General features: G+C 38.6%; 1 protein-coding gene and 1 long non-coding RNA gene across 2 annotated transcripts; both read left to right on the forward strand.

The window, feature by feature from the left end:
- The first annotated feature begins 21 nt into the window (after positions 1-21).
- Positions 22-4,733, forward strand: LOC118470136 (uncharacterized). The gene is made up of 5 exons (XM_035947147.2): positions 22-178; positions 936-1,194; positions 2,391-2,424; positions 3,200-3,374; positions 3,509-4,733. The coding sequence occupies exons 1-5, from the start codon at positions 136-138 to the stop codon at positions 3,850-3,852; spliced, it is 855 nt and encodes a 284-aa protein (XP_035803040.2). The 5' UTR covers positions 22-135; the 3' UTR covers positions 3,853-4,733.
- Positions 4,734-8,644: 3,911 nt separating this feature from the next.
- Positions 8,645-11,871, forward strand: LOC129350548 (uncharacterized). Its single transcript, XR_008603987.1, has 3 exons — positions 8,645-8,811; positions 9,953-10,101; positions 11,164-11,871. It is a non-coding gene; the product is annotated as an uncharacterized LOC129350548 (long non-coding RNA).
- The last annotated feature ends 2,461 nt before the right edge of the window (positions 11,872-14,332 follow it).

A 14,332-nucleotide genomic window follows, 5' to 3' on the forward strand; every position in this document is an offset into this window, starting at 1 on the left:
TCTGTGGAGAATCCCAGCTGACTGGGGATTAAGCCTGAGCATTAAAACTCACATTGAATCTCATGTGCTTTTCACTCATCCTGTGCTGAAACACTCCCCTGAGCCTGTCAGACTGGGATACATCGCCTGGTTGACATGAACGTCTCGGAGATACACCATGGGACGCTCAAGATGTATGGTGAGTTGGATCATTACTACAGCTATCATGACATCTTGTAAGCAAAAATAATTTCCTTTCACACCTGTTTAAAAGATGATTTGGTTTCTCGGTGGATTTTGTTGTGATTTCCAAATTGGATGTCTGTTTAAGATCAAGCATTTATCAATGTTGATCTCGTTTAGCTAGTTTTTTTGTTAGAATTGTGACTAGATACTGCATTATTTAGTTGTGAATGAATGAAATAGTTCTTCAGAGCTGTCATTAAGTTATTTGTTTATTGAAAGTATGGTAGTTTTTTTCAAAAACATAAAAAAAATCTAATGATTCTTATTCAACAGTTGTGGCAATCACCAATAAAAACATAATGTCAGGCTGCCCCAGAAAATATGCTAAAAGATTGGCACACACCAGCTCCAGGTGTCGTAATTCTGTTGTGTGCCCATGTGTTGTTTACTTTACGTATATGGCATAAACAGGTCCAGATGTGTGCGTGTGAATCTGCCCAGTGATGTGCACATTGGTCAACATGGTCTGATTAGTCGAGCACAACATTGACAGCACTTTGATCCTCCAAGCATCCGACCGCCTCTAATCTGCTGGGATGATGGAATGACATAGTGTTCATTCTTTAATCCACATGTACACTGCTGCCACTACTATCATGATCACTGTGACCATGTCTAATACAGTCAATATGCTCTGAGTGTTTGCGGTTCAGATTAGAATTGTTTGCTTCAGAGCCATTTCCTATTTCCACCCTGCTCCTCTCATCCAGGTGGATTCATTTTCAAGCAGTGGAAGAAGAGGTTTTTGCTGCTAACAGCTGAAGGCAGTCTGCTGGTGTGTCATGATGTGTCGTCTCCTCCTGACCAGCTGGTGCAGTTACAAGGCGGTTGTGATGCAATTGTGGAAGGCAAGGAGATCCTAGACCTGCCTAAGTTACCCTCCGGTGGATGCAGAGATTGCTGCTTTGCTCTGATTCTCCCTCAGAATAAGTACTTGCTGCTGCTGGCTGAAACCCCTGCAGACTGCAGGTCTGGTGCTCACTGTACTTTATCAGCTAATTACTTTTCCTTGTTCCACTTTTGTAGTTTGGATGATAGTTGTGGAACAATTTTGCAGTATTTTGGGAAGTACCTTTGACTGTTTTCTGTCTTTGTTTGTTTGTTTGTTTGTTTGTTTGTTTGTTTGTTTGTTTGTTTGTTTGTTTGTTTGTTTGTATACCCGGTTAGCTTAGCTTCACAAGAAGAAACACTGACGTATAAAAAGAGCTCACAAAGTAATTCAGTTCACTTTTATTTATATTGCACCAAATCATAACATAGTTTATCTTTTAGCACATTGTAATGTCAGCACCTTATTGTATTATACAGAGAAACCCAGTAATTCCCCCTTTAACAAGCACATGGCAGCAGTGGAGAGGAAAAGCTCCATTTAATATGAAAAAACCTTTGACAGAACCAGGCTCAGGCAGGACAGCTGTCTGCCTCAACCAGCTGGGGTGAGGGGAAGCCAGAGATCCATGTGGTAATCTATTTACAAGTCGAGATATGTCCTTCTGAAGCACCTTAGTGGACCAATCCCCCATCGTCTGCTAGCGCTGCTAAAAACTGCAGAGATGACGTGACTGAGCACCTCCATTATTTGTGTTTTTGCACTTCTGCAACTATTTATTTATAGAGTGTACATTCCTAGTCTTTGAATGAATGAAAACATCTTTTAATAGGAAAAACCTGTGACAGAACCAGGCTCAGGTGAGGGGGGAGCAGAGAAAGTGAAACACTGAGAAACAGCAATACAACTACACAGTGATTCAGGATCACACAAGCAAAAGTTTTAAGCCTAGTCTTTAAAGTTTAAAACGCAGCTAGCCAAAAAAAGCTACCTTTTTTAGTAATTAGTGTGTTTCCTAAAATTTTAAACTCATAATTTATTGCTTGTAAATGTTCTTTCCTCTTCCACCTACAGTCCCTACATTCCCCTTTCAAACTGACTATATATTTTTCATTCCTGCTTATCTTTTGTCTCAGTCAGACATCTTTGACAGCGTACAACATAGTCGATATTGTGTGGCAGGAAATGTGGAAAGGATAGCAACATATCTGGCATCTGAGAGACACAAATACTGTACATTCCACTCTTGTAAACATCACAGTTATTTCATTGTCATGCAGCTGAATCCTGATGTGCACATGGAGGTAATAACAGAATCACTTTTATCACTTTTCAGTCAGTGGGTGAATACGATGAAGAAGGTAAAAAAGGTGAGTTTCTTTTTTTTGTTTTAACTTTTGTTTTTTTCATTAGGAAAATATGCTTAAGAGCATACAGCAGTGCATTGCGCCATCGTGCTTACAGCGGCTGGCAATGCTTACTCTGTTTACTATGTAGTCTGTTTACCATTACCACAGCAATCATTAGTTATGCAGGTGTTTACATTTTTTTCACCTGCTGGTTTTTGATGATATTACAAAACTTTATGTGATTACTGTTCATCCTGAGAGGGAGATGGATAAATATTAGTGAGAAATTTTACTAAAAAACATGTCAATATACTGATGGTGGAGCGACAGAGGGTTTTACGGAAGCAGCAAAATCACTAGACAACACCAAATGGGCAACAATGAATTCCTGTATTTAAATTAGGAACACTTTATTATGGAAAAATATAAATCACTAAGAAATAAGTGAGTAGTGAATTGAAATCCAAACCAAAGTTAAATCTTCAATAACTCCAAATTGATACAGTAAATAAATATGTATTAGTGTGTCACCGTCTGTTCTCTAGGAACTTATCATTAACTCCTGAGTTTGAAATTATTCAGGAACTACTCCTTAATGATTAAATCATTTTCCGTGATAATCTATCCACTTGTTGAGGTGTATGACTCTGGAGCAAACCAACCACCCAACATCCACTGCTAGCACTGCTAATAGCTGTAGATATGATGTGACTGAGCATCACAATTATCAGCAATGATATATGCATTATTTGTAGATTCTTTGTCTTTAATCAGCTGCTGATTTCATTTCCTGCAGAGTCTCTCATCACCTCTCAGTCCCTGTAAGCGACACCAGGTGATTCCACCGCACATTTCTCTCCGAGATCTGGTGCCTGAGCAAATCCTGGACAAAGATCCGCCAACTCCACCCGTCAGCGACACAGAGTCTCCCTCCCCAGGGCCCATGACCTGTGCTTCCCCAAAAGAGAAAGGTCAGTTCAGGTGTTTGTAATATTTTCAGGAAAAAACATCAAACTAAACCGTGGCTTGTTCAGAGATTGAGCTGTACTGAAAACATATTGGGCATTTTTTGTTGTTTTTCTTTCCAAACCCCTTAATCCAACAGGCCAGAATTCTCCCCGCTCAAAGTATTACAAAGGAGGCCCGTATTCAGTGGGGTGTCTGCGTCACGGCACCGTCAGTAATGCCCAAGCAATGAAGGCGGTTTATCTGCTGATGGGAGGAGCTGCTGCCTCCTCTGCTATGGGATACCTTGGCGCATGCTCACCCTCTAATCTGGAGGCCAAAGCTGCTGACCTGCCAATCAATGCGAATTTCTCTGGCATGGGACCAGCAGGAGCGTACCACACCGGCAACCCCGCACTCGACTCCCCACACTATAACAGCTTTGACTTTGAGGTGGCAGACTCTGATTTTGATGCTTTTGATTGTGGTGGATTCACTTTCTAATGATGTGAAGCTTGGAGGCTACAGATACAGACATCCTCAATGGTGCTTCAAAACTTACCTGATGTTTTACATGATTATGTTGGGAGATTTTCGATTTGAGATGCTTTTTTTTTTTTTTTTTTTTGTTATAGAGGAAAAAAAAGGTGTTATTGAAAGTTAATATTTTAAACCTGTAGTAACAAGAACAAGTGAGACCGATATATGACTTGATAAAGCCGAAGAGCATCCTCATATTTGGGTGATAATTCTTCCCCTTTTCATTGTCAAACTGTTTTCTTATTGTCATTTCTCATTGTTAGTATGACAAATTCAATTAGGCAGCTTTAAAACACAGTTGACAGCATCCTAAGAAACAATACTGCATATTGTCTTTGTTTAATGTTAGTTCATTTGGTTTGAATTCAGGTTCTGAATGTGTAGAGATAAGCAACAGCTCACTGTCATTCATTGTCTGACTTATTGATGTTGTGACAGAATTATTGTGGCTCCTTCACTGCACCCAGTTCCATATGATCAAACCTGTAAGGTTACATTCTGCCCTGCCTGAAAAAGCACACAGGAGTGTCACTGAAGGCAGGCAGTTCATCATGCAGTGTACATGTTGCAGCAGTTTGGTGCGCTTGTGTTCCATTTATGCGCAACGTTGAAGGAGGGTTGGAGTTATTTCCAATTCTTGATTGGATTAAAATAGATCTGCATTTTCATTTGATTGCAGTGTTTGACCTCTGACCGTACACAAATTGTCCTGCTAGAACTCTTCTTAATCTTCCTCTCGTGTACAGCCGCTGTGTTCCAAACATCCAGCTGTTACTCTCCTTTAGATCTACACGTTGAAATCAAACTTGTGTCTTTTCTTTGTATGAATAAAACCGATGTGTGCACATTTGCTTTACTTGCTGTTTTTCACACTGCTGCATACACTCATGTAAAGTCGGTTACCATCTAGATTGTATTTCCGGTTGTGACTTTAGGTAGATGAGGCTGAAAGAGCAGCATTAATAAGCAGCTGAAACTGTGGTGCACCACACAGCACGTCTGTAGAAGGAAGCGGCTGCAGTGCTGGTTTCTTACTGTGCATGTGCTCAACTCCACCAGGCCATATTAATGTCACATTTCCCCACATGGACCATATGCAATAAACAACACAGTGTCCAACATTCTCAATTTTCTCTTGAACTCCTTCATGGTTTGTGCATGGACAGCAGGTGCAAGCACAACCAGGGATGCGTGAATTGTTTAGATGGTTTATTAAAAAATGCAAACCCAGGCCTTACAAGCAGACACATAACAGAAAAATATCAAGTATTAGTGAAAATGAAGTGAGGAGCAAACACACAACAGCATGTATAGATAAAATGGGGCTGATTGGAGAATGTTGAGCAGCTGAAGTGGGGGTGGCAGTCAAGTGGATGAAAATAGAAGACAAGTCTGAGGACATCTGGTGGGTGGTTGAGGTGAGACAAGAGGCAGGTTGAAACAATGGGAACAGGGCAGCAATAGGCCAAATCTCTATAATCACAGGCTTTGAGGTGTGTTCCTGCTTGTGTTCCAGTTTGCTAAAATGTCAAAAAACACTGTAATTTCACAATCAGGAAGTATTAAACTGAGCAACTGATCAAACTGTGAGTGAAACACAAGCTCAAATTCACTTTTTTAATGTGCCATCACAGTGTGTGTCCCTATCCTTCTTCTTATTCCAGTTCAAGGCCTCACAAACTCCCTCAAGCAGCTGATGTGTCAGATAAGTCTGTCAGGGTTTTCTGTTTAGGCCTGTGGCTGCAGATTAGCATGTTTACGAACTGTGGGTGAATAGTAAGGCGTGTTCATGTTCAGAAACCTGGCACTGTTGACTTGATGACATGACATGACTTTTCCAATTGAATCTATATCTTTATTCTCCATAATATGGTGTTTATGAGCTGCTGCATCCTCTCATACACTGTACCCATAAATAAGGCTTAACTGGAGCACTAAAGTAACAAAGCAGATGCAGCAGCTCAAAGTTAGTACAAGAAGTGTTCAGCCACAGCACCGATTTGTAGTTACACACATAAAACACAGGGAAATAGACTTGACTATAATTTACCTTGTCAAATCAGCAAGAAAAATCTTCCATCTGTCATGCTTAGATATATTCTTTTAAAAAAATGAGGCTTATGATTGACAGCAGAAGGCACACATGTAGACCCAGACAGAACAACAGGAGGTTTGACTGCATAATTGCGAACAAACTCAAAAAAAAGAGGCTGAAACAGAACGAAGAGACCTCCACAGATGACTGGAGACAGGATGTGTCAGCATGGGCAGACAGAGAGTCATACAGAGGAAACCAGCCGTGAGGTTAAAGAAGAAGACAGAGTTTGTAGAGGAACATCAACAGACAGCAGCTTTTTGTAGACTTGTTATTTTTGGATGAGTCCAAATTTAACCCACATGGATCTGATGTTAGAAAGGAGAAATGTGTGGTAACCCAGATAGAATAGTTTTGGCTTGAAAACATGCTGAGAAAGTTCTGATAATGTTTTCAATGTTTTTTACCCGTTCATTTATAGAATCTTCTTCCCGCAACACTGACTAACATGACTTTCAGATTCTAATTATGTTTCAAAGAAAACACGTCAATCTAACGCTCACAGAATGATTTAAGGATGTTTCTCATTTCAAATGTTGTTTATTTGTGAGGTTGAAAGTTAGATTTCATTTGGAACTTTCAGAGGATGTTTAGAGGGTTCTGTGGGGTTTGCCAGATCATGTTGCATGATAACAAAAGAAGAACGTTCTCAAAGGAACTATCAAAAAACATCAATTTGAATTGCTTCCAGACTAAAACACTAAATACCGCTGACTGATTATTTTACATTTAATGTGTTTTTCATATTTTTAGTACAAATGTACTGTGTGGCTCACTTTTTAGTCTCTATTATTATTATTATTATTATTATTATTATTATTATCATCATCATCATCATCATCATCATCATCATCATCATCATCATCATCATCATCATCATTATTATTATACTGCTTTTTACACATTATTTATACTCTCTTTTTCACTGCTCTTGTACAGATTTGCAATTTCATTGTACATATACAATGACAAGAAAGTTACACTGAAATACTGAAATACTGAAATATTGAAAGATTGAAATTGTTATCAAGGCCTCAAATGAGTGCATGTGTGTCATTTTTTAATATAAAATGTTTCTGTAATATGACTTATTAGGAAAGGTGGAACATTTTGCCTGCAATATTCTGAGGATGTTTCGTGGGTGTTGTCAAGGATCACATAATTGAACATTCTTTCATGAAACATTCTCACGATGTTACATGATAACAGTGGAATGACGCTCCCAATGCAACTGTCAATAAATATTTTAAGGAAATTTTAGGATGTCTTTGGAAAACTTTATCCTTTCTTCTACTTTACGAAGGATGTTATGGAAATGAATAAAAATGCTGAAAACATTTCTTTCAGAACATTTTATTAATACCAAAAAAAACTAATTTGTTAAAGTTTTCTTGTAGTATTTATTGATGGAATCCTGAATTCTAAAGGGAAATTTGGATGCACCTTTAAAGAAATCATGCAAAATTAAAAAAATAAATAAACTAAAGCAAGACAAATGGATCCAATAACCCTTTCAACAGCTTCACCCCTCCGCAGCAAAAAGAGCGGCTGCAGTTGTGCTTATGCAGTACAGACATGTTTTTACATGACATTTGGGTTTTCACAAATTTGTCATCAATGAGATGCTCGACCATTTTTTAACAACCGCAGTTTCCTGTTTGACAGTTTTCTCAAGAATTTTCATTACTAGTGACGTTAAAGGTGGAACAGGATTCTAATCCAACAGTTTTTTTTCTTGTTTGTTTTGTTTTTTTGCTAAATTCAGCAAATATCTGTTAGCTGTTTGTCCCGTGTAAACTGACCAAAAAACAAACAAACAAAAAAAAAAAAAAACTAGTGTTTGAACACAGTCTCGCTCTGTAAATGGCAATGGGGAAACAGAGGTGGGAGAGGAAAGGGGGCAGTGGGGGCAAAAGTGACAGCAAGCCTGGGACATATTTACTTTTAAAAAATGTTAAGTAGTTAAATATCAGTGAAACTTACTTACATTTAAGCTTTCTGTCTGACTGGTCTTTGGAATGATGCTGGAACTCTTTCAGAGATGAGAATCCCTGAGTTTGCTATGAAGTAAAGGAAGATTTGTCTTCATAAGGACACATGCATTAAGAATGTCAGCAAAAAGCAGCTACTGAAAATATACCTTCATTAAAAATAAAACGTTACTGGTCCGTGTACGGATCTGGTAATTGGATTTTCCGTTCTGAAACGGGTATTGAAAAACAAAAAACGAGTGGTTATTTGATTTTCGTTTTAAAATCCAAAAATTAAAATTGAAATACAAGGCGTTTTTCCTTTTCATGATCAAAAAGGGATATACGATTTTAAAAAAATGCTTTGATTTTCGTTTTATATTTAGAATAACAAGAAAGTAAAATCAGTAAGAGACAGAAACGAAAAAAGGTCCGTTTTTTCATTTCTGAGACCGGAAGTGGTCATCAGCAAGTGTGGAGCCAGAGTACAGTGCATAGACTGTACATAATTTTTTTTTTCGTGAGTTTTCATGGTCAAAATGAGAGATCAGGTGGCCGATCTTAAAATAAATCAATATTGATTTTTTTAAGGAGCGTTAAAGTTTTGCGAAGCCAGGGGGGCGGGACTACTTGATTGACAGTCCGGTCTGTAATGATTGACAGGTCCTATGGAGGAGGCAGCAGAGACTCTGCTCTCCTCATTTGGATTAATTCTGATATAATAACTGTTGGTTTATTTATCGGTGGAAAAGCACAACATTTTCCACAGACAGTTTTCCTGCCCGTTGGCTTGTTTTAACCAGTTTTCTACCTTTGGCTGATTCTACCAGCAGACACTAAAAGGACTCTGATAGTTCGGTAAGTAAATGTTTATTTTCGTATCGGTGCCGCTTTTAATGCACTTTATATGCAGCTTTAGTGTCAGATGTAACGTGTGCCATGCACTCCAGATGTTGGTGGAGTTTGTTTCAGTGTGTGTTGACCAGAGAAGAAAGTTAGCATAGTAAATATTAGCTTTAATGTTAGCGATGCTAACCGAGCTAGCTGTTCAGTTGTAGCATGATTAAAGCTAACGTAGCATTAAGCTAACGATGTTTGTGTTGAGTTTCATGTAAACAGCTGAAGTGTGTTGTGTTTCTGTAATGTGGTTCATTAAGTTCATAAAACTGTGGCTGGTTGACATTAATGCAACGTTCTGGAAACTTAAATGTGATTAAAACAGTAACGTTAATGTTCTAGTTGTCAGTAATCAGCTTTAATTTGACACTAAAACAGACTCTGATAGTTTTAAATGACATCAGTTTCATTAATTTGTTGAAAATTGTCTCATTTGTTGTTGTGATGCTGCTGATTCATTAAAAGCAGATGATCCGTGTTGAAGATAAGTTTAGTTCTAGTATCAGAAGTACAAGAAGGAAAATGGAAGTTTAGTTCTGCTACATCAAAGATTTCAGGATTAAAATAACTAAATGAATCTTTATGCCTCAAACTTTATTTTTACAATAAAGAAATAATGAAATAATCACAGATAATAAAAATATAAATAGCAGAGAAAACCTGAGAGAATAATTTCCTGAAAACTCTGTGAAGGAAAAGCAGCTTTTTATCCTGAAAGATCAGAATCAGCTCCAACATCTGCATCTGACAGCATCAAGTCAACCAGAAAGAAAAGAAAAAAGAAAATGACTTCTTTCTGATCACATCTGTTCCGCTGCTCACAAGCTGCTGCTGCTCACATTCTTCACATTTATAGTCCACTTTTAAAAGTTCAGCAGACAGGTGCTCTGCTTTGGAGTGTGACGATGTCGTGGGTGATGTGGAGAGTGAAGTTTCCGTTTCACCCACAGCATACTTTAGGGCAGCCGGGTCAGACTTGATGTTTGAAATACTGACTGACAGCTCAGATTTAACTGTCTGTAGTTCCGTTTTGATGGGTGTTAAACTTTCACTTCAAGCCGCCAGGAGCTGGGTCTTTAAAATAACCGCTGTCTCGTTACAGAGTGAAAGTAGCAGTTCCTCCTTAAGGTCAGAGATTGCAGCATCTGAGGGCCTCTTCAAAAGAAGACGTAGTTGATGAAGGCGTTCTGGAGCAGGACCAGAAAGACCACGACCAAGCAGCCTTGAGATCTTAGGCAGCGTCTCCCTCAGGTGGGTGTCAACGGTGTTCACGGTCAGGTCTGTGGTAATCCCGTCAAAAAACAAAACAGAAAAAAATCTAGATTATTAATCAACATGTAACCAAAGCATTCTGTGTATAACGCCATAGTATAGGATGTAGTTCAGAAAATGTCAAAGTATAGTATACTTTTCAAGAATAACATAGTATGGCCTGTAGTTCATAGTATAGCATGTCGACAAAAAACCCAACTGATTATTATGTGGTTCAAAAAGTGCAAAATGATAGGATGTTGCCTAAAATTGTCATGTATGATATGTGGTTCAAAAAATGTCATAGTGCAGTATGTTGTCAAAATAGTATGTTTTTCAAGAAAACATCAGAGTATAATATGTCGTCTAAAAAATGCCATTGAATAATATTTCATTGCACAAGTAAAAGTATAGTAATTTTCAAAACTGTTAAAATTCTTAAAATATGTTGCTAAAAAACGACAAAAAAAACTAAAACAAAAAAGTCATAGTAATATGTAAATTTAAAAAGCCTATAGTATAGAGTGTCGCCCAACAAACGTCATAGTATAGCATGCCGCCCAAAAAAACGTCATAGTATAGCATGTGGCTCAAAAAACGTCATAGTATAGCATGTCACTCTAAAAACATCATAGCATGTCGCTCAAGAAACATCATAGTATAGCATGTCGCTCTAAAAACGTCATAGAAAAGCCTTCGGTCCACAAAACGTTGTTCTGTCCCGGCTGTCTGAAGTAGATGAGGAGCAACACAAAAACAGTCCAAACGCTGGTTTCCAGAGGGTTAGACGAGTATTTATTTGAAAGAGTAAGTTTACAACAACACAACATGTGAGGGAGTTAAAAGCAAATGGGTGTTAGTAAAATAAAAATAAATAAACAGAACCAAAAGTGAACTTCACGTTGACATTGATGGGCATTCCAACCAGGAACAAAGTAAAAGATAATCAATACGAAAAAAACCTCTTCCTGTTCACCTCTTAAAACCCAAAATTCACCACAGTAGCACCCTTAACTAAAACTACCAATGGGTTTCCTGTTTTCCTTTCTGAGCAATTCAAAGGTCCCTCTCTATCTCACCACACATCCACCAACCACTGGAACACATCTCCAAAGTTCTGCTGGGCCAGCTCAGCTTCCCCTCAGAAGAAGTGCCGCCACCTGCCAGATGAAGGAGCCTTTTGAGAGGCAGCTGGCATCGTGATTGGACTGTACTTTGCTCTGTTCCAATCCAGCTTCAGCTCCAGAGACGGCAGGCGGGACGAGTCAACGGAGGCCGGGTGGACGAAGGCATGCAGCTGAGTACAATCCAGAAAACAACAGAGGAGGAGTGCAGTGGCCCAGAGCCAGAACAAACAGAGTAGCATCGTATGTATCTTAGAAAACAACATAGTATAGCCTTTGGTATGAAAAAGCACCATCATATACATCATATATTGTACAAATAACAAGTCAAAGGAAAGAGACATACATTGTAGAATTGCAGTAATTGTGGGCTGACTGATTTACTGATTATCAGTATTTTATTTTTTACTGATTTACGGGAATAAATACATTTAAAAATGGCACTACTTTGGCTCTGAACCTTTATCTACCTGTGGTCGCTCTGTCTTCTGGAGTGATTTGATTGGTTATACGTCACAAATAAAACTCCTTTAACTTAACATCTGTAAACAAAACAAAAACATATCAACAAAGTTTTCTGTTAAAGTTTGTGTTCTTCTAAGTTTAACTCCAAGATTTTAAAAACTTTCATTTACTGCAAATGAATATCTACTCCAAATGTCTAAGTAATAATCATTATCAGCCTTAAAAACCCACAAAACACCCCTCTATACTCGACCACACTTAGTACAGTCTGGTTCCCCCTTCTATAAATCTCCTTGGAATCATCCACTTCCTGTTTGTCAAAGTGGCCTTCTACCTGGACAGGTTTTGTTGGAGCTCATGCAACAAACATTTTGGGTAACTGCACTTTAATATGGATGGATGACACTGAATTAGAGTCTGTTTTAATGAGACCGAGTTAAGATGTGTAGCTCTGTCATTAAATAGGAAATTATTTCTCAGAATTCACAGAGAAAAGTCTGAAATGTTTGCTAGGTTAGCGTCCCACATGTTCTTTGGCTCAGCTAAAGCTAACTCTCTCCAACTTGTGGATCTCTTGAGTTGCTTGTTAAAATATCTTGCTAGAGGTGCCGAAGCTCAGAAAGTCTGAGATGTTTGTTCAAAATAAGCTCATTCTCAAGTCTTATCTGAACTGTCCTCTTTTGTTTGAACTTTCCCTAAACTTAGGAGTTAATGAAAGAGCAGCACATCCAGACTCAGTCTCATTTATGTAGAGATTAAACTTCAGTGTCATTCATTGATGTTAAAGTGCAGTTTTTCAAATGTTTGTTGCACATGCTCCCGACCAAACCAGTCCAGGTGGAAGACGATGTGAAGAGAAAGCTCCAGAGGATGAATATCACACATTTACATTGGAAATAAATGTCCTTTAATTAGACATTGTCATGCAGAAGTTGGATTTCCCTTTAATGGTGTTCAAGTCTTTGTTGAGTGTTTTGTTGATGTTGGTTTCTAAATGTTTTTTGACACTCGGCCCCAAAGATTAAAGCCTTCTACGGCTCACAAGTTGCAACAATTCACACATTATCAACTATCTTCCTGACTAAGCTAAGATAAAAAGTGAAAAACTGCCTGATTCCTGCATCATGAATGTAAACCTTTTTGGGTTTTATGACAGTAAACTGAATATATTTGGGTTTGACATTTTATAAACCAAAACAAGAAATGAATTACTGGAGAAAACAATCTACAGCTTAATGGCCAAAGAAAATGTCTTTTCCAACATATATGGCTGAATCACTCCAACATTACAAGATACATACAATTTTAATTCAATTTTATTTATATAACACCAATTACAGGTCTCAAGATGCTTTATTTTTATATTTTTTTGTCATATTTAAAATATGACAAAGTAAGAAATTTAAACCTCTTGACTAATCCAAGACGACAAGAATAAAGTTTGTCAACAAAAACTAAATCTGCTGGTGGATTCTATTAAAGTCCTAATAAATGATAATAAAGTGTGATACTAAAGGTTTGTGGTGCTAAAAATGTCAAAGTAAAGATATCACGCTGAACATCTGGATGGAAGTTGATAAAAGTTGACCTTCTTTCATTTCTCTGGAGCAACTCCATGGATTTTATGGATGGTGGTTAAAGACCTGCTCTGCTAGTCGTCTTCCTTCTAGTCGCTGTAAAAAGTCAGTCCATCCTGGCCGACTTCAACATCTCTTCATGACAGCTTGTTCTGCTTCCGACCTCGTAGAAACTCGGGAAAACCTGTTGAGACTCGAAAAACTCGTGGAGACTCGAAGAATTCGTCGAGACTCGAGGAACTCGTCGGGCGGGGGAAGGTGTGGTGGGTGGTGGGGGAGTAGAGGGGGGAGGCCGCCACCCACCTCCCCGCCTACTCTCCGCCCTGGCTCCACCCAGACTCCGCCTTGGCTCCACCCATGTGGTGACTTCAGAAACTACGATGCCAAAGGGACGACGAAATTATGTCTTTTTATCTGATCTGTAGCTCAGTGAGTTAAGGATTCGCCTATGGAGCTGCAGGTCGCTGGTTCAAGACCAGACACTTCTTAAATTTTCTCAAAATCCTGACAAAGACAAAGAAAGAAAACTGCCGGTCGTGGGTCTTGAACCTGCGACCTTCCAGTTGGTAGTCCTCTTCTTATCCTCCTGAGCTACTCGCTCAGATACAAATTCTTTGTTTTTTTGCACATTTATCATCTATTTTTTGTCATTTTCGAGTTTTTTTTTTAACTTGAGTCTCGACTCGACCGTTTTTCTCAGGAGGTTGGACTTCAGCCTTTGTGCTGGAGGGTTGAACCCTCAGTTCCAAGACTTTCCAAAGCCTCCACACCTCCCGAGTCCTCAGGACCTGAGCTTTCACACAATCTGAGGGCTGAAATTTTCTAAGTCCCACAGTAGATCTCTGTTAGATTGAACCTTCAGACAGTCCAAGGACTGAAATCCTCTAAGTTCCTGAGTAGTTCTCTGTTAGTTTGAACCTTCAGACAGTCTCAGGGCTGAAGTTTTAAAAGTTTCTCAGTACTTCTCTGTTAGTTTGAACCTTTAGACAGTCTGAGGGCTGAAGTTTTCAAAGTTCTTGAGTAGTTCTCTGTTAGTTTGAACCTTCAGACAGTCTGAGGGCTGAA

Source organism: Amphiprion ocellaris, chromosome 14 (assembly GCF_022539595.1).
Source record: "Amphiprion ocellaris isolate individual 3 ecotype Okinawa chromosome 14, ASM2253959v1, whole genome shotgun sequence".
Lineage (NCBI taxonomy): Eukaryota > Metazoa > Chordata > Actinopteri > Pomacentridae > Amphiprion > Amphiprion ocellaris.

What these genes read in the sequence shown, in the direction of transcription:
- LOC118470136 (XM_035947147.2), top strand. Translation starts at nt 136, where the DNA reads ATGAACGTCTCGGAGATACACCATGGGACGCTCAAGATGTATG. An exon ending in TGGGACGCTCAAGATGTATG is followed by an intron (nt 179 to 935) that starts GTGAGTTGGATC and finishes CCTCTCATCCAG; the next exon opens with GTGGATTCATTTTCAAGCAG. An exon ending in GAAACCCCTGCAGACTGCAG is followed by an intron (nt 1,195 to 2,390) that starts GTCTGGTGCTCA and finishes ATCACTTTTCAG; the next exon opens with TCAGTGGGTGAATACGATGA.